Consider the following 27,613-nt stretch of genomic DNA (forward strand, 5'->3'; position numbering starts at 1 on the left):
TGTTGCAGTGAGGGCCCCAGAGCTGAACACAGGATTTGAGGTGCGGCCTCACCAGGGGCACAATCCCTGCCCTGGCCCTGCTGCCGCACTGGTGCTGATCCGGGCCAGGATGCTGGGGCTGCCTGGGCACAAGCTCCTCGTGTTCAGCTCCATCAATCAGCACCCCCAGCTCCTTCCCCATGAGCCGTTCCCAGCAGCAATTCCCCAAGCCTGGAGCGTTCCCCATGGGGTTGTTGTGACCCAAGCGCAGGACCCGGCCCCCTTTGCCTTGTGGAACCTCATCCCACTGCCCACAGCCCATGGATCCAGCCTGTTCCAACACCTGACCACCCCTTTGGTGAAGAAATTGTTCCCAATATCCAGCCTAAGCCTCCCCCAGCACAGCTTGAGGCTAAGAAAGTGCCTGCAGAGCACGGAAGTTGTTGAGAATGAGATGGCTGTGGTTACTTCCTCATCACCTCCCCAGCGTGCACAGTCCCAGCAGTAGCTCTGGAAACAAATCATTTATTCATTATTAAAAAGTCAGCAACGTAACATAAGGCATTTAAACACAAACCCAAGCCTGAGTGCATCTGAGTAAGCACTGGGTAAGACAATTCTTTCACTGAGCTTCAGTGGCACTGGGCAAAGTTCCATTGGAAGAAGCTCTGCCTCCATTCTCACCAAACCTAAGGAATGTGTCTCCAGTTGCAGCACAGAAAGGAAGAAAAGGATTTTAGCTGAGGCCACAGCAGTGTCTCCTACTCAAGCCAACAGTAGCCTAGGTTAGAAGAAAATGAGTGTCCAAATTGGGTGTAAGGCTGTATCAGTACCTTTGAATTCCAACCACTGTCTGATGCCTTCAGAATGGGGTTATTTAAGAGCTATTTGAGTTGCTAAGCCAAACAAGCAGCACATTTTTGTAGTGAAAACAATGCTCAGCTTAACAGGCAGGTTCGTAGGGGCTGAGGGAAAAGCCTCTTCCAGAGGTTGGCCTGGAGATACAAACCGGCACCCTCTAAGAACAGCATCACACAGGGCTCCAGCCAGGACAAGGCACCTCCTCTAAGGCACCAGGGAGTGCTGATGGGGTTTCTGAGGACAGGCTGGTCCTTAAAAGGCACCATTCTAATGGCACCACTTTATCCAGAGGAAGGGTCTGTAACAGAACCCTCATGATTTATACCAAGGAAGACAGGCCAAGAACATGGGGCTGCTGCATAACCAGGGCAGCAAGAGATTCCTCTGATGTCACCTGTGACATCTTCCTTTCCTACAGATCTATAGGCAATATATACATTAAGTGCATAATGCTCCACACTAACAGGGCAAGTTAACACCTAAACATGCTTGTATTTTAGATGATTGAGTTGTGGTTTAATTATCTTGCAAGAACTGAAGCATTCTGCACTCTCCATTAGTGAGGTTCATTTTGCCTCTCACATCCTGCATCCAAGTTTGCCTCAGTTGATAAGTTTTGCAGTAGCAAAGGGACAGCTTGTCAGGAAATGATTTAGCTTTCATATGTAGGGTTACAGCATTCTGTTTAAGATGGGCTTTATTAGCCCAAGTAGTAGGCAAATGGGTGTTCCAAGCATAAAAGCACATCGAAAGGGTCAACTGGAATGGCCATTATCTAACCAGAACATTAACCCAAGTCAATGCTCATTGCAATTAATAGGGTATTTGGGAAAAAATTCAAAGAAAGAAATCCTTAGGATCAGTTACTTCCCATCACCCAGACAGTAACCAGGCATCCTTTAATCCTCCCCACCACAGAGCCTGAGCAGCACTTTCCTATAGTCTCCTGAGCAGTCTCCCTGGAAAGAGAAGGAAAAAGGAACGTGGTTAGGTTTTACATCTCCATGCAAGGCTGGGTTCTTCCCAGCACATATGACTGTTGTAGGGTTTGTGTCCTCTTTGGCAATTTAAGAACATTCAGGAACATTTTCAGTACATAAATGTAAAGTCTCCTTAATTCCACCTCCTCTGAAACACCCAATAGATGTCAGGCAGGGACCTGTCTCCTTCAAGCTGCTTAGCAAATCCAGCTCCTTGTTTCCAACACTGGAAAGCTCACCTTAATGAAGGAGTAGAGGGATTTCCCATACATGGTCAGGAATTCCCTTCTGATATCCAGCATATCTATTTCCGAGCGGGACACCATCACCCGGATCAGCGTGTTGTCATCTGTTCCCAAGCCCTAAAGAAACAAACCAACTTTACAACTAAGTACAGAGCATTTTGGATAAGTCAGTCACAAACACAAAGGTTTTATCACTTGGTCTTCTGTGGGACCTGTTCCTAGTTAGAGCATCTTTGCATTGATGGAGTGACTCACTAGCAGCTCATGATTGTTGTGATGCTACTGACTCAAGCAAGGAAAGGCAAAGGGAAGGGAAAATAACCTGACACCAAAAGCTCTTTACCTTCATGGATTTATACAGTCTTTCAGCAAAATATGCAGGTTTATTCCGTATGCACTTCACTGTAAGGGAATGAGAACAAGAGAATTAATACCAATAAAAACAGAAGGAGAGGATCTTCCAAACCTTTACAGTGCTTTCTCAGTGCAGGTGTTTATTCTGTAAAGATTCAATTCAAGGCCAACAAACAGCAAGTACAATGCAGACATCCATAGTGACCTGTTATAAATTGATGTCTCCGTGCCCAGTGTACAGTAGTATTTTCTTCAAGGCTTTAATGCTTCCTGACAGCAAATGTCAGCTACCAAAGCTTCACTTGGGAAAGCAAACAATGTCATAAAGCACAGGATTTTCTTGCCCAATTGTATTTGCAAAGATTAAAACACTGTGGATTGCAAAAAGCCCCCAGATGGATCTGCCTTGTGAAGCTGTGTAAGCAGCCAGCCAGGGCAAGATACAACATCTCTGATTGCTTAAGTACTTTGTAGCCAAAGTTTAAAAGCAGGGAACTCACCCACAGCCAACAAAGCATCTTCCAGGTCTCCTGACATCTCAGATTTAATGCTCTCTGTTATGTCCTTATTAGCAATTCGTCTGTAGGCATCAAAAACTAGGAGGAAGAGTGAGTGACAAAAAGAGCTGCAGGGCATACAGTGTGTAAACCATTGAGGATCACTTTGTAAGATCAAGCTCCTCATACTCAGTCTGAGCATTGTACCATTACTGTAACATCGTAAGCTAAATCAGGGCTTGACCCACAGAAATAACTCATTTTAATTAATCAAGTCTTGCTAATTGGCCTACCACGGCTGCTAGCATTCTACAGAACTGCTAGTTAGTGATGGCAGTTTAAATGCTCTGCCCCAAAGGAAGTCACACTTCAACATCTACACTTCATAGGCTGAGGCAGGTTGTACCAATAGTTTTCTCCAGTCCCTTTTTTGTCTCAGGAGGGAATAAAATGGTCTTAAAGAATTGAACACACCTGGGCTCTAGGATACCTGCTGTTCACAATCAGTTTGTGAATAAGTATAAAGTATCTTCCTCAAACAAGGAAAAACATCCAGGACACTGCAGAGAATCCTACCTCTCAGTAGGTGGTTTCTGTTCCGTGTACAGAGGATGGCCATGAATTGTACCTCATCTGTTCCCCATTTCTGCTCCCCAGCTTCATACAGGCACTTGAAGACATTAAGAATAGACAAAGTAAGGCTAATCGACGAGACCAGAAAGACCATTAACCTGACACTGCCAAGTCCTCCACTAAACCATGTCCCTAGGCCAGTTTACCCAGTGACCAGCACACCCATCCAAGCTATGAGCAGTCAGTTTCTCCAGCAGAATGCTCTGGAAAGCAGTGTCAAAGGCTTGACTAAAGTCAAGGTAGACAACATCCACAGCCTTTCCCTCGTGCACTAAGCAGATGACCTTGTCAGAGGAGGTCCTTGGTGCTTGAGCACTGCTGGCCTGAAGCTTGTCCAGAGCACAGATCTTTTCCAACAACTACTAACCAAGCACAGCATCTCTCAATGGAAGTGCCACCTCCCCTCCCAAAACCCCAGCCTGTGTAGAGACCTCTCACCACAGAGTTGCACAGGAGCTTAGAACCATTATCCCCATTTCATCAGCTGAGTCAGAACAGCAAAGCAGCTTCTCTAAGGGTCAAAACTGAGAACAGAGCCCAGGTCTCCACCTTGGGCACTGCTGTGGATGCTTCAGGTTTACTGTTCTACCTTGAAAAGCGTGAGGTCTAGGAAAAGCAGGAGTTCATCACACACCACATGTACAAGAACAGGCAGTTCTTGCGAGGAGGCAAGTTGCTACACACCTGAGCATCTTGTTGAGCAAGGGCATCATCCACATAGGTTCCCTCATCTCTGTTGCCCTGCAGAGACAGAAGGGTGAAAAACTCACTTCACCAGAGCAACTAATGGAAGCAAATCCTGCAAATCCCCCATTCAGAACAAGTTACTGGAGATGCTTAATGGGATCCTTAAAATGGAACGATACAACAAAGTCTGGCTCAGATGTGATTTGTACTTCTGAAATGAGCAGCAATACACTCCAACTGGCCCATTTTATGAAGAGCATTAATGCATACTCAGAGCACTGCAGGGAATAGCCATGTGTGAAACACAGCTGAGGTGAAAAGCAAGATAAGTGAAATACAAGCCACTCTGAAACACCTCCTCACTGAAATGAGAGGCATGCTCATCAGCAACAGCAAGATTCCCTGCTTCCCTTAGCTGGGACTTACAGTCGAGAGGGACACGAGGACTCTTCGAAACATGGAAGATGTGTCAGAGACAATGTCCTCCTCAAGGGTACGGCCATACTCTAGCAAGAGCACACACAGATGACATCTGTTAGGAACAGGTCCACCACCTGGACAGTGTTTGTCCACAGCATTTGCCAGCTGTGGTAAGTATATCAATCTGCTCATGGCCCTAAACATCATGGAACCATAGAATCGTTTAGGTTGGAAAAGAGCTTTAAGATCAAGTTCAACCATTAACCCAGCACTTGTCCTGTCTCTTCTTACTTGAGAGAAGAAACCAAACCCCACCTCCTGGCTCCATCCTCCTGTCAGGCAGTTGTAGGGAGCAATAAGGTCCCCACTGAGCCTTCTCTTCTCCAAACTGAACCCCCCCAGGTCCCTCACCTGTTCCCCATCACACTTGTGCTCCAGGCCCTGCACGAGCTCCATTGCCCTTCTCTGGCCCAGCTCCAGAACCTCAATGTCTCTCTGTTGTAGTGAGGGGCCCAGAGCTGAACACAGGATTCAAGGCGCAGCCGCACCAGTGCTCAGCACAGGGGGACAATCCCTGCCCTGCTCCATCCCATTTTATTTATGCCAATTCAATTTCTGGGTGAAATTCTAACCCTTGAGGCTTTAGCAGTGCTGCTGCTGACACTTGTTGAACTCAGGCATTCTCTCTGGACAAATGGCAATAGCTGTACTGGCTCATTTGTCACATCTAAAGGCTATCAGACCTTTCTCCCTCTACACACGTGCATGCATGCACACCAGTGACTCTCAGTCAGTATGGTGCTGGTTTGCAGTGTGCACCACGTACCAAGTTGGTAGTTCTCATTAATGCGCCGAATATCTTCATTGGAGCGAGAAGCCAGGATTTCAATCAGACAACCTTCATCTGTTCCTGCTCCCTGGGGAGTTGCAAAGACAAGATCCACGAGCATTAGGATACTTTTCTAATTATATAGCAGTTAATACTAATAAATTAATGCTAAATGTATAATTATGGCCTATCATACTAAACTGACTAGAAAAGGTGACAGAAAAGGGAGAATCCCAAACCTTGATAGCCCTCCTCAGTTCATGCACGTCGTACATGATGGCAGGAGTCATCATACCAACAATGACCCTTTCAAAGTTCCCACTCAGCTCAGACTTCAAGTCATCAATCAGATCCTAGAAGATGGAGAGAGGGGAAATGAGTTGGGAGAAACAGCTTCTGAGAACAGAACAAACTCATTCACCACTTTTCTTCATGCTCCAGCACTCACTGGAACGACTGCTCTGAAGAGAACAAGGCCAAACCAAACCTGGCCAGGGAAAGCTTGTGCTGACCTTACTGCTGTGGAAATTAGGATGTTGTTCTCATTTCACCCAAGTGGTATTACCCCAGAATGCCTGCATCTCCCAGGTAAAGCCACAGACACACATCTCTGAAGACCACCTACCCTGCCAATAGTGCTTTTATACGTGATCAGAACTTGCTGACGCTGGGAAATGTTTAGTTTGGTCAAGGTGTCAATGATGGCATCTTCGTCTGTGCCTGGAAGAAAGCAATGCAAACCAGTCAAGCTGCTTGCACAAGAACCAGATGCATGATCTGATCTTGTCCAGAGTGTGCCATTAGCCCTAATCTTCCATTCCTTACACAACCTGGTTCTCAGTATCTTCTGTTCCTCAAACAACCTGGTTTTCAACATCTTCTGTTCCTCACACAACTGGTTTTCAACAGCACTGGGGCCTAGATCAGTGTTCAGAAGTGCTTCAACCCAGCCACCAGCATGGCAGTGCCACACCACAGGAGAGACAAGAGCCTGACTAAGGATGGTTTCGTGGCCATGCCTTGGATTTCCAGTTGGGTTTAAGCCACTCAATTCCTTTCAGTGCCCTCATGGGGCAATGACAATGGCTGGACTTCCCCTTTAACAAACCACCAGACAAAACATTCCCAATGCCTGGGGAAAAACAGAGGTTTAATAGTGGATGGAGACCAACTTACCAAATCCCTTCATAGCCTTCCTTAGAGCCTGTGCTTCTTGCTCAGCACTGAAACTTGAGACCCCCTTGACTGTTGCCTAAACCCACAGGACAGGAAATATGAAAAACAGACTCAAAGGGAGACATACGCATAATAGAGCTGAATTAAAACCCCCCTTTTTCTGGTTAAAGTTGACTGATAAAACCTGACTGATTTTATACTGGGATTCCTAAAAAGAGTTCTAGAGGGACCTCCCAGCCACATAAGAAATAAGCTGCAGGGACACAACTTCATTTGCTGCCTACAGAGTATCTGATTTCCAGTGAGACAATGGCAAACAGCCTGACATCTCTGTTCAGTCTGGCTGGGGCTTATTGCCGGTAGTTTTCCATGTAAATCATAGATGAAGCTGTTCCCATCAAAGCCCTATTCCTGACTTCTCCAAGAGAAAACATCATTCTGTACCATCAGGTGCCAGGAAGCACAGTGTTTTACTCAAAACAGTGGTTCACAAACAGGTTTCTCCTGCCCCCTGTCCAGTGCCATTTCTGTGGGACTACATTGTCTCTTCCAAAGCTCTTAATATTCCCAGGAAAACCATCTGCAAAACACTGCTTAATATTCCTGTAGGGTAGGCTTTCTGAAACAGGGATAACTACCCTATAAATGGCTACCTTGCAGCTTGAACCTGGAAACAATAATATACCCAGGAACTCTATCGGGAGAAATTCATGCATTAATATCTGATTGGATTTTCCATTAACTCCCAAACAGGAAAAGCCCAATTGTGTGGGTCATTCTCCTCTAGAATAAGGAAGCAGAGAGAAGTGATAAACGTCCCCCCATAAAGGAACAGTGATAGTGTTCTTCCTGTTGTGAGCTTATCTGAGCTACACTCCCCATGTTTTATCTGATGAGAGCAACTGCTTGGCACAGCATGGTACACAACACACACACTCACCATGGCTCTCAGATGGGGTCAGGCTGTTACTGTCTGAGTCTCCAGGCAGTTGACAACTGTAATAAAAAAGGAGTGTTAGTTTTCTAGCAAATAATTAATAGGATATACCTTCTCTCGCCAGCTAATGGGGCTGGTTCAGTAACCAGCTCATTTCCCTGTGTTCCCAGCAGCATCCCTGTGTTTCCAGTCCTTCTTTGTACCGAACAGAGGCTGCTTGCAACATCAGTGCCAGGATACCAGCCCTGTCTGAAGGGAGGATGTGGTGCACAGGCAGATGACCAGCACTAGTGATCTAAGACATTTCTATCACTGGTGTGACAGCCTGGCTGAGGCTACAAGGAGAAGCAGATAACATTGCCTTGGGAGCAAAAAGCTTCAATCCCCATGGCCTCCAAAATACACGGCTTCGACCTCATCAGGTTAAGGGTGAATTAGGGTGAGGGTGTCCTGACAGCCTCTACACACACTCCCTGGGAGCTGGAGACAGCATCAAGGTGTAGATGAGCATGCAAAGGATACCTTCACTTGAGGAGTGGGATGGGAGAACTATTTTCCGTCTTGCTTAAAATCTGCTGCATTCAGCCCTTGCTCAGCTTGGTGCAACGTGTAATTCCTTGTAGGCTGCAGCTTTAACTGACCTCAAAAGAGAGACAAACCCTTTCTTGCCATCTCCCCAGGGTTGTCTTTTCCGCTTAGGATTTGGCTTTCATGCACAGGGCCTACACATGAACACCCCCAGAGTATCTTCCTCACATCCCTGGTTGGTTAACAGTACTAGGACAAGGTTCACTTCCCTCCAACTCCAATTCAGCCCAGCATGAACTGAGCTCCTCCCATTAAGGGTGATGCCAGTGGCTGATGACACCTCCCCTTAATCCTGCTCGTGGTGCTTAAGAGCTGGTATCAATGAGCCCAGACAGTTGTGCAAGAGCAGGAGTAAGAGCTCACATGACTCTTACAAATCCAGAACACACTGGGAGGGTGCAGTTTAGGCAGGTCAGCTCAGTGTGACATTTGCCATGGATGTGTTACACACAGGCACTCCCAAGTGCTTTCTAGGTCATCTTTATTCCACCCAGTGCAATCAGACGACATATGGAAAGTTATTAGTGTTATTAGTGTTGTTTTCTTTCCTTTGCTGACAGATTTCAGCAGTCAAAACCTGATCTAGACCACGGAAAACTCATCTTTGCTCTTCTCTAATCTTTACAGAAGTACAAACCCAACTTGGTTTGCTTTAGCCAGACACTAAGTAATGGCTTTGAATTTCACATATGTGCTTCTGATGCAGTTTTACCACTCAGTTGGCTTGTACACAGGAGCAGGAATATTTGACAGCCTGGCTTAGTGGCTTAGAAGGAAAAGAAAGGTCAATAAACAAGGAAAAAGGGGTGGGAGGCAGAAAATTCCTGTGTCCAAATGAGCTGGTTCAAACCAACACATGAGGAAAGGATGGGTGTGCTGCATATAGGCCTGCAATATCAAATCACAACAGAATATTGACTGTATTGACTGTAAGAGTCCAATTCTTCATCCAGCTTCAGCATCATATAAAGAACACAAAGCCAGATTTGTCAGCACTCTGCAGCTTAACATGGTTCAAATAGGGAAAGCCAGCTTCAGGATAGGAACACTTAACTGTGTTTTGAACAGTTAAACTATGCATGCAGAGAGGCAGCTCGCAAGTGCTAAGGTGTCCTGGCTAATCCCTGTCCTCATGTTATTTGCTTCAGCCCAGAATAAAGGCCTGAGCTTGCTGATACACGTCAGGAAACCAAAGGGTTTAAGGTTGCTCAAGGAATCACTGTCAGAGATACTAAGAGAAGGAATTTTAATAGAAATTGATAAATGTGTGATTCAACAGAATTCAATGGCAAGGTTCACTCTGTTAGAAACAAAAAAGAGATTGTGTCAGAACTGGCAATGATTTATGCAGGACTGAAGTGACTTATACAGAATTTAATTGAAATGTGTATAGAAACTGAAAATACAAAGGAATAAGGGAGACCCCCCCCCCCCGTTGAGTCATGAGGTTCAGATTAGACCACTCTGCTTCCTAAACCTCCTCTCAGAGGTGAATCCAGACTTAGTCCCAGACCTGGACAAGGGTTTATGTTTAAAGCATATTAAATGTCATTTAGCAGCAGTTTCTATAGTTAAATGAATCACAGGATTTCTAACAACACTTGCATATTGAACCTAATGTACATGCACTCACAAGTATCTAAACTAACACACTAAGACGGAGATAAATGGATATATATAGACATATAAATGTTAAATATAGCACAATACTTGTCCTATACTAACAACATACATCAGCTAGCTCAGCAGGGTTGGGTGTCAGTGAGCAGTAGGAATAGCCTAGGTGGATGATCCCCCTATTTCCTAAACTTGGAGAGTCTGGGGGCTCCGAGAGGTGCCCCACTCAGAGGGAGATAACTGGGTCCAGGAGAGCTCAAAGGGACTCCCTCTTAGGATCCCTATTTATAGGGTCTTGAGATGATGAAAATCAGTGCAAATTTTCATCCTGGCCTCAGATCTTCATCAGGGAATGATTTCCATTTTCCCTGGTATATGATAAGGGAGCATCCAGCCTTCCTGTTACTGTGTGACCCTTCCCACCTTTGTTGGGTGAGTTAATGGTCAGGCAGTTCCCAGCCACCCACTCCATGTATTTGTGCGAAGGCTAACAGAAGCTCTTGGATCCAGGAGAGAGGGGGAAGGATGCACTAAGTAAGGTAAACCTGGCTTAGAGCAGGCTCAGAACACTGTGCCCAGATGCCAGAGTGCAGGTGTATGAGGCTTCCCTCCCATTATTCAAATCTTTCCTATGGATGACTTGTTTCCTGGCAGCCTTTATCAGCTAACCAAGCAGTTATAAGCTGCACATTGATCTCTTCTAAAAGCCCACAGACATGTTTCCAGTCCTACACCTAGGACCTGGAGTGGAAAACCACTGTTTTGGGACCCATCCCCTTGCAAGGCAAACACTGGACTTGTTTGGCTAGTTCTTTCATTCGCCTACTGGAACACAGCCCCACACCCTGTGCCTGATCAGCTTTTCCATGGCTCTGTCACCACCAGTGGTTTCCAGCGTGTGGATACAGCCTGCTCCCTCCACAGCTGGCTGTGCTTCAGCAAAGTGCCCCGGGGTAGGTCTGGGGCTCATAGCACGGTGAGTGGCTCTGATCCCAGCCCAGTTTGCAGCTCAGGAAAGGATCCCCCTTCTGCTGGCAAGCCCCGAGCCAGCCAAAATATCCCAGCACCTCCCACACCGTGACCTCTGCCTGGCCACTGCCCTCATAAGGAATACAAACACAACAGTGAGGTAACAGAGCCTTGTTCTCCTCGCTTCAGCCTGTGCACCCACCCAAAGCCATTTCACAACCCTCTGCCATGCCCTCCACTCTCCAGCGAGGATGACGTGCCAGCTTGGGCACGGCAGACATAGGAAGCAAAACCTGTGCCTGGAAAGAGTCAGCCATTTTCCTCCTTCCCAAAGGAAGTCCTTCCTCACCCCACACTTGTGTCCTTTAGGGCTGCCCCAATGCCTTGGCATCATGACCCTGATGGGCACCCACCCAGCCAAGGGCTCTCGCTCCGGCACAGCCGCACTTCAGCCGCTGCCGTCTGGCAGACAGGGACCAGTTTGGCACCTTCCCAGGCACCTCTCGCCGTGCAACCCCTTCCCCATGCCAGAGGGGACCCCCGCTTGGTTTGGCACTCACCTGATGTCCCCAGCGGCTGCCTTGGCAGGGATGGGAGAGCTGTGCTCGGGGCTTATCCTGGATGGCGATGTCCCCGCCCTGGAGCAGAGAGGAACTCCTCCCTCCCGATGGGAAGTCAATCCAGCTCTGCTGCCCTCCTCTGCCCTTACCCAAGCGCTTGTGACCCAGAGCAGGGAGAGATTCCTTAGGGAGCATCACACACCTTTAGGAAACGCACTATTGGGGTTACACAGTGGTCTTTGCAAGTAAAAGCTGGCCTGGCAGCCTGGGATGGCTTCCAAAATCCCTTCCAGCGCACAGGCAGCATCTGATGTCTCACTGTGCTGCCTGTAACAGGGCACCCCAAAGGGGGGATTGAGGGGGACGACAGCATGGAACACAGCAAGAGGCAGAAACAGCCCTGAGCAAGAAGTTCTGCTCATTCCTACATGTAGTTTGTGGGGATTTCTTACCTGTATTGTGCCTCCTTTCCTGCCACAGCACCTCCTCAGGTCTTCAGCATCCTTTCCCCCTTGTCTAAGAACTGAGCAACAAACAGCCGTGATTTCTGGAAGAATGATTATTTTCATACAGCTTATTACTTTTGCCTCAATAAATTGCACCACCCTCATGTCAAAACACTGGAGGCAAAAGGACTTCAGTTTTACCCTCACGTGACACAGCCATGGACAAGATCATGAGGCTGAAGGAGGGAAATCAACATTGCAATGATACGTATCTTCCTTGTGTGTATCCCCAGGGACTTTGGTCTCCTCTGATGCCAGAAGTACAGTTACTATAATGGGTAAATCAACCCTCTCAGGTTCATTTTTTCACTCGTACAAGTTATAATCATCCCTGTGCCTCTTTGCACATGCTCTTTTGCTGGAAGAGACCTAAATTTAGCAGCTGGGATGAATGCAGGCTGTGCTCCTGTGAGCATGTCTGTGAGCTGCCTTATTATAGCTCTCACTGCAGCTCAGCTCCCAAAAACAACCCCACAGAGGCCACCAAGAGCATCTACTCCCTCCCTGCTGCTGCAGGGGGTCACTGAGCAGAGGGGAATGGGCAAAACAAGGCTGAAGCCACAAGCACTCTCCTTTTCCATTGCAGATTCCTTTTCCTTACACAACTTGGCACTTCACCCTGTGCAGGATCCAGTGTGGATTAGTGCATGTTATCAACAGTCACTAAGGAGAAGCTCTGCTCTTTCCTACATCTGTTAAAGTTTCCATTCTCAGCCCTTCCTCTCACGTCAGCTGTCTCCTGCTCTGAGCCCATACCCCTCATTTTAACCCACCACCAGAACTGCTGTTTCTCCATCTTATGTTGCCTGGGGTTTTTTTTTTTAGCCTGTGTATTTTCAAAGCTTCCTTCTGCTGCTTTCCAGCCTCTTCAACCCAAAGACTGGATGGCTGTGACACTGCAGCATTGGTACATGCAACAGTAAGTATTTATATCCAACAGTAATTAGTTAAGACCAGAAGTTAGTCAGCATTTCTGTATTTATCCTTTATATATTGCCCCAATCCTGCCATTTGTGATTTGGATAATTCAGCCTTTGCTTTCCCTTTGGGAGAGGCTCCAAGTAGAGAAGAATGTTTGAAGATAAAGTGTGTGGATGCTTTTGGCCATCTGGAATTAGTCATGTAAATGTAGTCCATTCAGAAGCCAGATCCTGACCCAACACACACCTGAGTTCCCTATAACCTTGGCTGGTTATGGTTGCTGTCTCCATAGCCATCCAACTCATATCATCACAATTACTCAGACAGAAGAGAGTTAAAAAAAGCCCAAACCAAAGTACAAAAGCTTCTGACCATGCTGAGAGTTGCTGAACTGCTCTGGAAAGTGGATGGAAGGATGAGGGATGTAGGGCAGTGTTTGTCTGAACCCTGTTGTAACTTTCTCCATGAGCTGCTCCCTTCAGGAAGGCAAAGGGCTGTTACTGTAGGAGAAATTTCCTATATAAGATTCAGGAGACAAAGCTTTGGCCCTCCAGGAGCCCTTTATCTAAGGTCTGCTCAGCTTTCAGCATGTCTCTTCATCTCTTAAAGGATGAAAAGGTTACGGCTATCCTTAAATATCTCCAGCGTGAAGCACTAACACAGCTTTGCTGTCCTTACATCAACAGTAATGGACAAGCCCATAGCTCTTATCAGTGTAGCAAGTGACAAAGCACATTTCACTGATAACTCCTGTTTGTCCCATTGATTATTTTAAGCCCCCTTATTATAAAGGTCTCCAAAACTCCAGACTTTCCGTGGTTGCATACCTGCTCTGTATTCCCTCTCCATCCTACTGTTCTCCCAGCTCTACAAATGACATAATAGAAATTAAAGGTCACAGAAAGACAGGGATGTGTGTAATGGGTAAAAAAATTGAGCTCAAACAGCCTGGTAGGAAGGAGGTTTTTATTTTAGGTCCCACAATGAGAACAGAGCTGAATCTCCTGAAAAACGGTAGCATTTGTGTTTTTGCCCTGAGGACCTACCCTTTCAAATCTGCACCTCACAGAGCAGCAGAGCCTGGTGCTGGAAGGGGAAATCTGATTAGCAGATACCTGCCTTTAGCTTTAGAGAAACAGCCTCACCTCAGTCACTGAGGTCCAAATCCTGGCACTAATGAAGTCATCAGCCAATCTCCCACAGGTTTACGGATGGCCAGAATTTGGACCTTTGGGGATCGTGCAGGTGTTCTCAGGAAATTCATAAGGGAATGTTCATTTTTATACCCAAGTACCAGCAGATTGCAATAAGCAGCCCCTGAAAATGGGGTTGTTCAACTGTTGCGCAAGTGTTGTTGGTGCTGTGCAGCGATGCTGTAGCTCTGCTGTTTCCATAGCAGGGTAGCCAAGGTTAGGGTGGAGGCTGAAAACCAGCACTGGCTTTTCTAAAGGACCAATTTTCTTGTGGTTGTAAGAGAGTAAAGAATTCTCACCTTCTGCATATTGGTATCAGGTTATTCAAAGTTAACTGCAGATATTAGGACTCACTGCAAAGACTTAGGGGTACTTTTGACTCCTTACCTCCAGTTCAGCACTGTATAAGGTGAAATATCCATTTCCACATGTCAGAGGTAGCCTCGGTGTAGAAACAGTGGTGTTTTGGCAAAGACCCTAGGAACAGCCATCCTGAAGCTTTTGTTCTCAAGTGAAGCCCTTTAACACAAAGAGAGGAAGGAAGGTGACATACACACTCCCAGAACTAGGTAAGCACTCTTGATTTGAGGTGGTAAAACTTAAATAGTCCAATTCATGTAAGAAATGAAAGTGTTCTTAGCTCTTCATCACTTACCATGACCATGAGAGGCGTTGTTATGAGGGGAATGTGTAGCACTCCACCTTGTAGCAATTCAGAGAGAGCTTCACAATGGCCTGAGCCAGTTCTGCCATGCAAGTTAAGGGCTCTTTGCATAGATCCAGGCTGATTACATAAACACACATGTCACATAAGGAAGGGGGGGAGCAAGGAACAGGGGAGCAGAACTGATCTGAGAAAATCCCTTTAACCTAACATGGCTTTAAAACAAGAGCCTGCATAGACACAATGATCTACACACCTCAGAATGAGGTGTATGGTGAGACAGGAATGAGCAGCTGTATGGAAGAGCCACAAATCAAACTCCCCACTTCAAGTGTGCTTCAATCACAAGACTTTTTAAGACAGGGCTGCTTGCATGTTCTGCAGGCGAGGAGAGGAGCTCCTAGGTGCTATTGCCATTTATAAGTGACAGCTATAACAGCGTCTGGGGTGCTACCACACTCAGCGCTTTCCACACTGCTGTCCCACAGCATATGCTGTGCTGCCACCATCTCAGAAGTGCCCACACACTCTGCCTTCCTCTCACAGAGAAACTTCAGGCTGCACTTGGCCACGAGCCCAGTCTGCTGTTTTCTTTTATTAACTAAAGCTATAAACAACAGGGAGCACAAACAGTCCTGGGCCAGTGGTTGTCTGACAGCCTCATCAGCTGCTTGTGTTAATGAATGCCATCCAAAGAGGGGCTGGAGTCAGTGAGCATCTCTGTAGTGGGCTTGTGAAGAAGGTTAAGCATTTGTAGGTGACACTTTTGCCTTCAGAACAACTCGCAGCCATACAAGTTGCCACTTGCTCTTGATCCTAGTTGTGTTGGCTCACCTTCCACTGTTCAAACTGAACGGGGGAAAACACCCACAGCAGAGATTAAGCACAGACTGTGGCCTTAAGACAGAAGTCTTCACAGGATCTAAGGTTGCCTAGTCTTAATAAGCCATTCCCAATCCTTGCTGGGAAGGCATCACCCAGTGTGGATGCAGTGCAATCCAGATAACACTGCTTATCACAGTATAGCCTATGTACATTAAGGACAAGACTAGACTACTGTAATTGCATTTACATTACAGTTTGTACAAATATATTAATTTTGCCTCAAATAAATCAAGACTAAGTGATATTACTTAAACCCCAAGCCTTAGGATATTTGCCAGCTCCATGGGGAGACATTCAGTAAGGGAAACTCCCAATGCCCCTGTGGTACAACCTAAACTGTCCTTCCCCAAAGCTGCAGGCTATGAACCACTACACCATTGCTTCCAGCAGCCTTAAATGCATTATCAAACCTAAATTCCATTTAATGAGCTTAATGAATGTTTGCTTTAATTAGCATACATACAGATCTGAAGAGGAAATGAGTAGCTTTCATTTTTTTCTCCTTAATTAATATCTGCTTCTATGTAGCTTTATCTTTCTTGGCTGCTCTGTAATTTGGCTTTAACACAGCCCTCAGGGAGGGAAACAGGGCTGTGACTGCCCAGCTCAGTGGGACTTCTAAGGCACGTGTGTATTCATTCCTTGATGGAAATACAGTAGAAGCTCATGACAGCTGACGACAACTTCAAGAGAAGAAGACATATTAAGCATCTTAAACATATACAGGGGAAGTTCAGGTTAGATCTAAGGCAGAAATTCTTCCCTGTGAGGGTGCCGAGGCACTGGCACAGGGCACTCAGAGAAGCTGTGGCTGCCCCATCCCTGGCAGTGTTCAAGGCCAGGTTGGACACAGGGGCTTGGCGCAAGCTGCTCTAGTGGAAGGTGTCCCTGCCCATGGCAGGGAGTTGGAATGGGATGAGCTTTAAGGTCCCTTCCAACAAAACCAGCCTGGGAGTCTATGGTCTTAACATAAGGAACCTAGTGCTTAGAAAGCAAAACAAGCAGCGCTGCTGCACAAGAGAAAACAAGCTAGGAGCAAAGGATGCTGCTAGCATTGTGGATAAGCCTGCAAATAGGATCCAGTCCTACCATGCCTAAAGATAGTCAGGAGCAATAACCAGCTTCATCAACCACTCAGTAACCATGAGGCAGACCAAGACAACAAGTCCACAGCCTACTTGGGAAGCCATCTTTTAAACACCAATGAGCAACACTACTTACATACAAGTCCAGAGCTTTACTAGCAAAACCAAAAGCACCCCTACAACTGTTCTAAAGAGAATGATTATCTTGTGCCTGTGCTTAAATAGAGGTGATAGCTGATGAGTGGTGGTGGGTAGAGGCCCAGGTGAGCCTGCTTGGGGCAATGAGAGCCTAAGGGTACATTCAGGACCCTGACACTTGAAACACAGCTGACAAATCCCTTCTCAGTGACAATCCAAGCTGCAAATTTCTCTTAATGTAACAATAACTTACTTTAAACAAGAGCATCTCTTTGTAGTGCACAGTCATGCTCCTCTAGAAGCATGGCTCTTGTTGACTTGGTGCTCAGTCTCAATCCAGGCTGTGTGTAGCATTGCATCAAACATGCATGAGCCTGCAACAATCAGATGGCAATTAGTTCCATGTGTGCCTTCTATATTTATACATAGGGCATGCACTATTCCTACTGATGGAAGAGGAGGGCTTCTGGCTGTAGGAAGTGGAGCCATTGCTGGGTATAGTGAGTATGCCTTACATAAAAGGGTAATCAGGAGCGTGTAACAAGTGGAAGTTTTTAAGCAGGTAACATACAGCTATATGTTTTGGAGCCTTTTTGTCTCTGCAGAGCTTGGAAGCCAGCTGAGTTACTGACTGTGTGGTGGTATGCTTGAGAGTTGACCTTTTCTTGAGGGTAGTAAAGAAAAGTGATGGCTTTTCTGGTTATGCTAACAGTGTTTGTGGGTCATTGCTATGCAAGTAAAAGAAATTCATGGGATAAAATTGTGGCTCTATTACTGTTTAGCTGGTGAGAAGCTTGACAGAAACGTTTGCAGTAAATATATGTGGTGAAGGGGAAATGCTTATCAAGGTAAGAATAACTGAATGAGAAGATTTTATTCTTATGCATTGACTACAGGAAAACACAAGCATTGCTTTGTTGCCCGTGAGTAGTTCTGTGTAATCAAGCAGAGGAAGCTTGTGCAGGCTGTTTCCTACCTTGTTGCCGCTTCCCAAACTGTTCGGGAGGGGTCACTGTGCCCTTGCTTTTAGGTTGAGAGCCTGAAACCTTTCCAAAGGTCTGGTTTTATTTAGAAAACGCTGAGCTGTCTGGAAAGTTTGATGGGTAGGGATGCAGCTGGATTCATGTGCTGCTTCCTGGGGATTTGAATGCGTTTTACTAGCAGTATAGAGGGATCAGGGAGACGATATGCATGCAAACACCTCTGCTGACCACATCATCAGGACTTGAATGTTTTAAATCCAGCATCATGGGATTCTAACAGATAAGATTTGGTGTTCAGGGTTGTCAGGTTTCTCTCTGCAGTAGGACAAATCTGTCTGTGAGCACAACGGATTTGCTCCAGGCTAACACAGGAGTACCAGACCATGTCTCTCCTGCAGTCACTGGTTAGCTTTTTCACTTAAAGCTTTCAGGGTCAGTTCTCTGATCCCTGTGAAGGTCACTGGGATTGCAGCAGTGCAGCCTTCTGGAATAAAGAGTATAATCTGCAACTGATGATCAGCTTCTGCTGTGCTTTTGCTCCTCAGAATGGTCACTATGTGCCTTTGGAGAGAACATTAGTTGTGTGTGGGTCTGACACTCATCTGCATTACAGTTTAGCACTCCCAGGTACATTTAAAAGTACTTCTCAGTGCCTAGTTTAGATGTTCAGCAATGCATCTGCAAGCTGTCTGCACAGCAGTAGGCTTTATCTCCTTTAGTTGGAAATGAGTCATTTCCCTGTACTGTACTCAGATGCTCAATTTCCTTGGAAATCATTCAGTTCTGCAGAGTCCCCAGAAATCACTGATTACTGGACTCTCATTTTGCACTGGGTGTTTTACCTCAGCCTTAACAGATCCCTAAGGAGCTTTCACAGGTTAGAGTAATTAAAAAAGAAAGGCTATAGAAGCAACTGGGCCTTTACCCACTTAATATTTAATCTGAAGGGCAAGTGAACCTTCTGTATTGACCACTGGCACCTCATCACACAGCCCCAAAACACAGCTGAGCAAGCTTTAATGAAGATTAAATGAGAAAGGGCTGTGTTAGCTGGCTGAGATGACTGCAGTTGTAGCTATGTGGATGTAGGGTGCCATGTATATGACACTTGGGAATGAGGTGCAGATAGAAGCCACTCTGCAGCCCATTACAAACTGTGGGTGAAGGATGGTGGTCAAAGAGGACTTTGAGGTCTGCAGGGTGGGTTTGTGGAGCCTTGTGTACAAGAGCGGCTGAGAACGATGATGATAAGAGCTGTAGCATTAACTGTGATGAAGAGGCACAGTGGCTCAGCAGAAAAGCAACTGTATAGCAATGCAGTTCTGCATCTGCACATCTAACATGCTCAAGATTATTACCACCAGCTATTTTGCCTATTCAGAGAACCACATGCCTCTTAAAAGCCTCCAAATGGGGAGGGAGATGGGGACAACTGGGTCTGTTTCCAACACGATGATCCAGTCTGTTGGCATTGCAGGAAGCCTGTGCCCAAGAGAAATGTAGGGACAAGGGTAAACATTTCTGCTATCCCACAGAAAGCAGGGCCTGCCTTTCCTATCCGCCTGGGACAGGAGCTTGTCAGCAGGATGGCTGTAGCTATTGCCATGATACAGGAAATAACACTCACAGGGAAAGGATGAGCGTGCTCTGGTTTCCTCTTCTGCCCCAGTCCGAGGGGAGGAAGGAGCAGTCCTGTCCTGGAGGCACTCCTGTGGCAGTCAGCTGCTTCTCAGGGTTCTATGCATTGGGGTGTAGGCTGGGAAAACTAGTTCCCCCCCCCCCCCCCATTTGAACGTTTCTGTTTGGAATCCCAGCTCTGGCGTTCCCAGCAGGAATGAGCCAGCTGCTGCGGATGCTGTTGGCTGGAAAAATCTCCTCACTTCTGAGGGGAAAAAAGAGGCATTTAAAGTAAAATTCCATCAGATTCAAACTAAACTGCTCTGAGGCTTGACCCAAAGGCTTTAGGCTGCTTGTGAACATCTTGCTGTCAGCTCCGTGAGGTGGAGAAAGATGTAATTTAGGGTAAATTTGAGGCTTTACACACCCAACTGCGAGGCTTAAAGTCCTCAAAGGGTGTAGAGGGCTCGGGATCCTGTTTATGCTTAATTTGAGGTTCTCAAACCTGGCATTTTGAAGGGCCTGTGCGAAGACAACCCAGGCCCTGAGATATCACCACAGGGGGGCTATTATTATTGCTATTATCATCATCATTATTAAGTTTAGGCGCACTGTCTGTAAAATACATGTAAATAACCGTCACCAGGCGAGGCGTCAACACGGGCCGCGGCTCCTCGCTGACAGGATTTTAACGCCCATCCCTCACGCCGAAGGGAGGAAATGCCCCCCCGGGCATCCCTTGATGCCGCTGGACCGGCCGGGGTCCCCATCGCGGCCGGGCACACTGAGGAGAGCTCCCGGTACCGGGGTCACCCCTCACGGCCCCACCACACATCGCCCCCCGCCCGCGCCCCGTCCTCTTCCCCGCCCTGGCAGCGCCGCGCTGCACTATGGGAGTTGTAGTCCTCCCCCCGGTACCACCGCCTCCCACTGCCACTATAGCTTTGCGACTGCGAACTACAGCTCCCATGGTGCCGCGCGGCCAGCCGCTGCCGCCATTCCGCCTACTCCGCCACCCTCCCCTGCCAAAGGGCGCTTCCACCCCCCCCCCCCCCCCGCCGCGCTGTGGGGCGGGAGCCGCGCTACCGGGCAGCGGGGGCTCCGCCGGCGGGAGCGGCCACCGGGGGTGACGGGGCCGGGCCGGGTCCCCCGGGCTCGGCCGAGAAGCGAGGGGGCGGCGCTGCCGGCGGCAGCCGGGACTTCCTGTGACAGCCCATTTCCTGGTCGGATGGGGCCGGCGGGCGGCGGGGTCGGTCCTTGACGGGCTCAGTGGCCGCCAGGCAGCGATGCGGGCCCCGGGCCCTGCCGGCAGGCGGCCCCCGCCGTGACCCGCCGCGGGCAGCCGCTGGGGCTGCGGCTAGGCCGGCCCTGGGCGCCGCTGCGGGGTGCATGGGGTCACCCCCCCCCGCCCGCACAGAGATACCGGGCGGGGGCCGTGTCAGGGGCCCTGTCACTCGGGCCTCCGCTGAGGGGGCTGCGGCGGCCCAGGCCGCGCTGTGGGGGTAGCTGCCAACCCCTTCCCGTTCTCCGCGTTGTGCTTTCGCAGGGGTGAATCCCTCACACCCCGCTCGGCCCCGGACCCCCGTCTTCGCCCGGCGGCAGGAAGCGGGGGAAGGGGGTTTGGGACCGGCAGAGCAGCATCGCCCCGCGCACGCAGGCGGCTGCTGCCTCCTGAGACATGAAGAAGTTTTTCGACTCGCGTCGGGAGCAGGGTGGCTCTGGCCCTGGATCGGGCACCAGCGGCGGCGGCGGTGGCAGCGGCGGCCCGGGCAGCGGGTACATCGGGAGGGTGTTCAGCATCGGCCGGCACCAGGTGACGGTGGACGAGGTGCTGGCGGAAGGTAAGACCCCAGGGCCTCTGCTTCCACAGAGCTGGGAACGGGAGGCTTTGGCCTTTCCTGGGCATTCCGCCTCCCCCTCTATCCCTAGCTCCCCATATATTGTATTGTCCTTGACAGAAGTGGCACCTGCAAGCTGACGTTTGTGGGCTTCCCATATGGAAACCCAGTGTGGGTTTGCTGGCGTTTATTTAAAGTGCTTTAGAAACTGAGGGGATTTCAGAAGTTCTTTCCCACCTTCCCTACACCAAATCAAATGGCAAATGTTTCACTGCTGTAAAATAACGCAAGCAGTGGCCTTCATTCTAACTTTCTTCAGCCTCCTTTCCTGCCGTGAGCAGAGAGGAATAAAGCACTGGAGTAAATTCCTTGTAGATAATGTCATGCATGTAGGTAGGCTGAGTAGAGCTGCCCGTGATTTGGGCTGAGGGATTCCATTTGTGTGGGGTTCTGCAGTAATCCCAATTGTCTGGGGGGTTTTGGGGTGTATTTGGGCTTTTTTTGGAGGAGGTGTCAAAATCAAGCAATTAAAGGACTAAAAATGAGCAATAGGGCTTATAAAACTCTTTGCGTGTCCAGTCCTTGCAGTGCAGCAAGCTGGTGGTGGTATCTTTTAAACTGCAGCCAGCACTGCTGCTGTAACTATCATTTCCCATTTCATCTGCTTGGGGTATAAGGAACCTTCTGCATGAATTTGGCTGCTAACCTTAGCCTTGACCTTCAGAGAGATGTTGGCCACCTCCTGGTCCATCTCCTTTGCAATTCCAGTCAAAACAGTGTTATGTTTTGCTGGTGTAAGTGTGAGGGAGGGGGTAGCTGCTTGTGAGAGCGGAGTGGGAGGACCTGTGTAGGCTTCTGCAGAGAAAAAGCCCTAAAATGGGAAAGGGACTCTGTGTACGCTGTGTGCCTTCAGGTTTGTAACGAGCCACCACAGTGCAGAAGAAAATAGAGCTGTGACCATCTTCCAGGCATGGTTTCTGACATGTTCTGCGTGCTGAGCTGAGAGGAGCCCCAACACCAGGCCTCCAGCTAGTAACTATTGTGATCTTTTCCATCTTGACTTGAAATTTGCAATATAGGTTTGCCTTGGCTGATATTTCCAAGGCCTTAGAGGCTTAAGAACTACACGAGCTCAACCTGAGAAGCTGTCACAGTCTTCTTTAACTCACGTTGGCCTCATCCTGGTAACATGGGGAACCAGAGGCTTTCTTTGCTGATGAATAATGTGCTGGCAGGTTCTGCCTTGGTGCTGACAGCACTGGGAAGCAAGCCCGTGTGTCACTGGGCTCTCTGCTCCACAGCCCTAAGCTACAGCTGCAAAAGCACAGGTTGCACAGGAGACGTGCTTCCCCTCTATACCTTGCTGTCCCAGAGGAGCTGCTGCTTGTTGAGGGCTTTTCCTTATGATTCCTGCTTTCTTGGCCAGCCTTTGGGATGAAGCATGGCTTAGGGTGGGTTACAACTATTACATCTGCACGCACAAGCCAAGCGAGGAGCGACAGGCCTGTAAAAAGGGTGCTGTGTTCTCTTCCTGGCTGCATTACAAGGCAAAAGAAGTTCTCTTGCTGAAATGTGCTATGCAGGTGTTTTCCTCACACTTGGACTCCTGGTGTGGGCAGTCCAAAAGCATTCTGTGCGCTGAATGAAGTCTCCAAGGGGACAGGAACAAGGTGGCTTGTAGGTTTGCAGGTTGATGGGAACAGAGGGGTGAAATACCATTTCCTTTGTCAAAAGGTAGGTCATCTGGGGAGGCAGCGTGGGTCAAAAGCAGCTTTGCACGCTTCTGGTCTTTGGGTGTAGCTCTGTGTGCTCCCCAGGTGCTGGTAAACAGCATTTTTCCACTGACTCAGCTGGAGACCTGAGGGGTTCTCAGGCAACCTGGTCCCTGGTTACTGATGTCCCAGTCCTTGGCTGGAAAGCTTCCTTGTGTCTGCAGTGAATTTTGGTGCTTCAGCAGTGTTAAAAAGGCAACTTGTGAAGTCTTGGCTATTTCTGCTAAAAGGAAAAGTCTCCTGGGAAGCACTTTGGTGGAGGAGGAATATCCTGTCTGGGAAAGAGACATCTGTCTTCTCTGTTGCTTTAGAAGGGAGAGAAGAGGCCTGTGTTTTGCTGCAGCATAGAATCAACTAGGTTGGAAAAGACCTTTAAGATCACCGAATCCAACTGTTACCCCAGGACCACCAAATCATGTGAGCCTAGAAAAGAAATGAGATGTAAAAGAGACTGAAATGATGGATACTGTGGGGGAGATTTGAGTTGCAGGCCCAAGGAACTGCTTGAACCAGAGCTTTTGGAGTTAAAGTGTTGGGATTTACATCTCTCAGTCAAGCTGCGACTGGTCCCTCTCAATTCTGCTGAGCAACCCTGCTGAGGATGAGCGTTCCCTGGCCCAGGATGGGAGCTCTTGATGCAGTCACAGAGCCAGATGGCAAATGTCTCCACGTGATCCCCCAAAATATCTGCTGCGGTTAGGTACAGCTCCACACCCCCTTAAAAATAGTTGTCTGGATACTTGCTTTCCTGGGCAGGGAGGAAGTGGATGGGAATAATACATCAGGAACTTGAATGGTTGGTTGTCTGTGGTGATGTTATACTGATGAATCAGTGCCTTTTTACAAGTATATTGCAGTAAATGAGTCTTAGTTGAGGCTTTGTAGATGTCTTGCTCTGATCCATATAATAGCAGAACCCTGGAGAAATTCCCCTCAAAGTGTGCATGAGGATTACGTGCTGTGGGAAGCCAGCACTGCTGGCCTTGGAGTTTTGCAAGGTCAGGGTTAAAGGCAGTGGCATCATCCATACTGGAACTCTAAGGGTGCTCGAGTTCCCATTTGGAAGGTGCCTGGTGCTTCAGGGAGCTGAGGTGAATGCCCAGGAGGTATTTGAGTGTGGAGGAGAGTCAGGCTGCGATCTTACTGTTTCATTTGTGAAAAGAAACCCAACCAGTGTGATCCGATTGGATGCCTCAATCCAATGGGATTGCCCCAATATCCAGTTTTTGGGATACATGCTTTGTGTTACCCTCTGTACTTGCAATAAGGTGAGAGTGCTGAATTGCTCCAAGGTACAAAAGCATTGATGGGGTGCGTGTTTGAGCTGGGATTTTGTTAGTCATGGTGTATTCCCAGCAAAAGATGCAGGCTGTTTCTTCAGCTCTGTGAAAAGTCACTTTTTCCCTTAGTAGTATCCTTCTGAATGTGCTACTTGTAGTCTTTTCCCCTTAAAATATATAAGTTAGGGGATTCAGTTTAGTAACTGTCAGAATGTGTTTCAGATACATGCCTTGTGTGTGCTGCTGGCTAATGTCCACTTCAAAGCGTTCAATAGTGGGCCTTAGAAACCAGTGTAAAAATCAGCTTCAATTTGGCAGCTGTATGTTTTACTCTGTGCTGAAAGGATGGGCTCTGTGGGGAGGTGTCATCAAGAGCCTGGTCATGCACAACCTGTACTGAAGGGGGAAGGTGGTCCCCTGGGCTGCCTGAATGTGTGGTTGGGCTTAATTGCAGAGGGCTCACCCCAGTTCCAGTGTGGTTGGGTTGAAGGCATCACTTTGAAGTTCATTTTGTCACTTCTGGCTTCTGCCAAGTACCAGCTGCTAAGCAGCTGGCCAGTGCCATTTGGGTTAGGAATTAAACTATTTCTCCTCTTGGAATGGGATGTGGGATTCTTTTAATTTAGCTTTTCCTGCGTACCTTGTGAGGCAGGGCATGTGTGCTCTTCACTGCTGGGTAGGATACTGGCTCCTCTGTGGTGTGGTAGTCTGGTTTCTTGAGTGTACAAGCCAGGCAAACTGGTGAAGGATCCCCAGTGAGTTAAATGTTGAGGTGCCCCATGCGCTTTGGTGCCTTTAGCAGCACAGATTTTGCTGGGTTAGAGCATGTGCCGTGTCCCTGGATGTAGCCAGGAAGGAAAGGAAGGTGTTAATGGATTTAACTGTGTAAGAAGTTGTATAGTGTAGAGACTCGTATCATCTAGCCTCCCTTCTAAGCTTTATGCAACATGTCAGAAAATGGGTCTGGGATTGTACATGGGGGTGGCTCGTTTCTCTTTAGGTATACTTAAATATACTTCATCAGTATATTTAATGGCAGGGATTGCCCTCTGCAGTCATGGGGAGATGAGACTTCTGCAGTTGTTCTCCCAGGAAGGAGCTTTCCATGTTAAAACAAAATAGTTCCTGATTCAAGCAGTCCTGCAGCAGCCTTAGGAAGTTGCCAGTTCCTTAGTGTAAAAAAGCTTAGGTTTAGGATTCTGACTGGGGAGACGACAGGGTTTAACTCTCCAACACTGGTCTTGCAGAGCGTCCTAGTGGTGATGCATGAACAGGTTACCTCTGGTTGCAACTGCCGCAGTGACACTTTGGATCTAAGGAAAACCTCATGGCAGTGCATGTTCTCATTGTGTTGTGGCCCTTCTCCCCTTTGCGCAGGAGCTTGTCAGCAGTTGCAGAGAGCAGGTGGTAAGTTATAAATGTGCTGAAGACAAGCTGGAATCCACTTTGGGGTTAGCACTTGCTGCTTTCCAAGTTCACCCACCTGCATTAATCATGGCTAATAAGGGCAGGACTGACTAGGTGCTGCACACTCGCATTGCAGCTGGAAGCTGCTTCCTTGGAAGGTGGCTTTTCCCAGTGCAAATAGTGATTTGGACAGACTGAGGCTGTGCTTGTTGGAACAGCAGCCGCAGGACTCACTGCTGCTCTGAGAAGTCGCAACCAATTTACCTTTCTTTGTACTAAGTAAGTGTTTACTCGTGTTTCACATGTGGAAGGAGATGGGAACTCTCTGAGGAAAAACATGCCATAAGCAAACTGAGTTTATGGAGGAGTTCTCTTTTGGTAACAAGAGGTAACCAAACCAGTTGTTTCCAGGAAAGGATGAAGGGAAGCACAGGATACCCTCTGGATACCATACTGGAATAACACCTCCTTAAACCAGGTACTGGCTGTTGTACTTTCCTGAATGTAGGAGCGATACGGACAGAGGTTTACAAGCGCAAGGAAAAGGTTTGGAAAGGCTTAAGTGAAACACAGTTGCAGGATAATTCTTTCTCATTTGTGGGCTTTAGCATTTCCTTTTCTCCTTTTGTAGGAGGTGCCACTAAACAAAGTGAAGGTGCCTCAGTATGATGCCATAGAATGAAAGCAGAGGAGAGCTGCTGCAGCTCCTCTAATGTGAGGAGCTCTCACTACCCTGTTGCCAGAGTATCTGAGCCCTGGCACAGTCGGTGGAAATGTCCTTCTGTTCCTTTTAGGGCTGCTGGGAAATAATATACTGAGATATGAAGGTGAAGAGTATGTGTGGCCAAGTGCAGAATTGATCTCTGGCCTTCCAGCTTGAGTGCTTTAATTGCAGTTGGTGTTCTCTCTCCAGTGTTGCCTCTGTGTTTTCAGTGGGGTTGCTCTTGGCATACGTGTGATTTGGGCATACATCTACACTTGCTGGGTGGCACAACCTATGCTGACACCAGGACCTTGGGCCCTGTGTCACAAGAGTGCATTAAAGACATCTTTAGGAACAAGATGCTCATAGCATCTGGTTTGCTTCATGATCTTGCAGAAACAAATCGTGTACCAGGGATGGGTGATCTCATAGATTAAAAATACAAGAAGCCATCAGCAGCTGAGTTCCCCAAGCCAGACTTTGCATGCATATACATCTACCCCAGAGCTGAGCTGGAAGCTGCGATGATGACAGGTAGATCTGATCTTTTTTCATTCAGTGGTAGGAATATGCTGGTCTTACTTCTTATTTGGTGTTGGTAGGGCTGTAATAGGGGACTGACCCCAAAATGTGCCTGTGTGAACTTAAAAAGCAATCTGGCATGCTGTTCTCAAGGGTGTAATAGTAGAATGCTTGGTCTTCTGAAGTTGTTTAAGTGCACATCTGTTACCAGATGATAGCATGTCTCTCCTTTACTTCTGTAACCTGAATGATGCTTGCAAGGTTGACGTGTGTTTTTGCTGCACAGCTCTAATGGCAGCAGTAAAATAAACCCAGAGCTTGTCTCCCAAGTACAGGATGCTCCAGGAGAAGCGTGATGTGGCCTGGTTTGTGTGGGCTTTCCCTGAACAGCTCTTTCTCTTCCAAGTGCTGTAGCAGGCAAGAGAAGCCCTTGGTTTCATGGGGTACACCTGTGTTTGTGACTTCACTGCTGTCCTGGATGTAGATAGAAGCTATTTGGATGTTGTGAGAGTGAGTGATATCAAAGTCCAACATTCAAAGTGGTTTAAAATGAACACCAATAACAGTGTTGATGTGAGAGGAGCACTGTAGCACAGACCAGTTGCTTTATGTGCCTTCTCTGTGCAACCTACCTGCTAAGTCAGTGATACCCTAGTTACCTGTCATTAACTGCTTCTAACTGGAAAGTGCTTCAGAAATAAAGACCTTCCCTCCAGTGTTGAGTTGCTGCTTTGGAGGGGTGAGCTGGAGCAATAGGAAATCCCTGC

At 47.8% G+C, this 27,613-nt stretch overlaps 2 protein-coding genes across 7 annotated transcripts in view; one reads left to right on the forward strand and one right to left on the reverse strand.

Moving 5' to 3' along the window:
- Positions 1-490: 490 nt before the first annotated feature.
- ANXA4 (annexin A4) lies at positions 491-11,808 on the reverse strand. Of its 2 annotated transcripts, none has more exons than XM_062620960.1 (13): positions 11,785-11,808; positions 7,602-7,657; positions 6,662-6,737; positions 6,111-6,205; positions 5,725-5,838; positions 5,483-5,573; positions 4,663-4,742; positions 4,234-4,290; positions 3,493-3,586; positions 2,920-3,015; positions 2,409-2,467; positions 2,060-2,182; positions 491-1,799 (listed from the first exon to the last, which is right to left on the reverse strand). In XM_062620960.1, the coding sequence occupies exons 2-13, from the start codon at positions 7,602-7,604 to the stop codon at positions 1,740-1,742; spliced, it is 948 nt and encodes a 315-aa protein (XP_062476944.1). In that variant the 5' UTR covers positions 7,605-7,657; positions 11,785-11,808; the 3' UTR covers positions 491-1,739. The 2 variants fall into 2 exon arrangements, with proteins under 2 accessions (XP_062476944.1, XP_062476943.1); XM_062620959.1 differs by lacking the exon at positions 11,785-11,808 and adding an exon at positions 11,333-11,601.
- An 8,597-nt stretch (positions 11,809-20,405) lies between these two features.
- AAK1 (AP2 associated kinase 1) overlaps positions 20,406-27,613 on the forward strand; it is a 74,686-nt gene continuing 67,478 nt past the window's right edge. For 2 of the 5 annotated variants that reach the window (XM_062620940.1, XM_062620941.1), the window contains exon 1: positions 20,406-21,165. In XM_062620940.1, coding sequence (XP_062476924.1) covers positions 21,003-21,165 — 163 coding nt within the window. In that variant the 5' untranslated portion in view covers positions 20,406-21,002. The remainder of the gene's footprint in view (positions 21,166-27,613) is intronic. The other 3 variants (XM_062620942.1, XM_062620944.1, XM_062620943.1) reach the window with 3 other exon arrangements.

The sequence above is a fragment of the Pezoporus occidentalis genome, unplaced genomic scaffold (assembly GCF_034315485.1).
Source record: "Pezoporus occidentalis ecotype Australia unplaced genomic scaffold, CSIRO_AGI_Poc_V1 ctg226, whole genome shotgun sequence".
In the NCBI taxonomy this organism is placed as follows: domain Eukaryota; kingdom Metazoa; phylum Chordata; class Aves; order Psittaciformes; family Psittacidae; genus Pezoporus; species Pezoporus occidentalis.

What these genes read in the sequence shown, in the direction of transcription:
- ANXA4 (XM_062620960.1), bottom strand. An exon ending in ATAAAAGCACTATTGGCAGG is followed by an intron (nt 5,839 to 6,110) that starts GTAGGTGGTCTT and finishes TCCATCTTCTAG; the next exon opens with GATCTGATTGATGACTTGAA. An exon ending in CAGAAACCACCTACTGAGAG is followed by an intron (nt 3,016 to 3,492) that starts GTAGGATTCTCT and finishes TCTTCCTCCTAG; the next exon opens with TTTTTGATGCCTACAGACGA.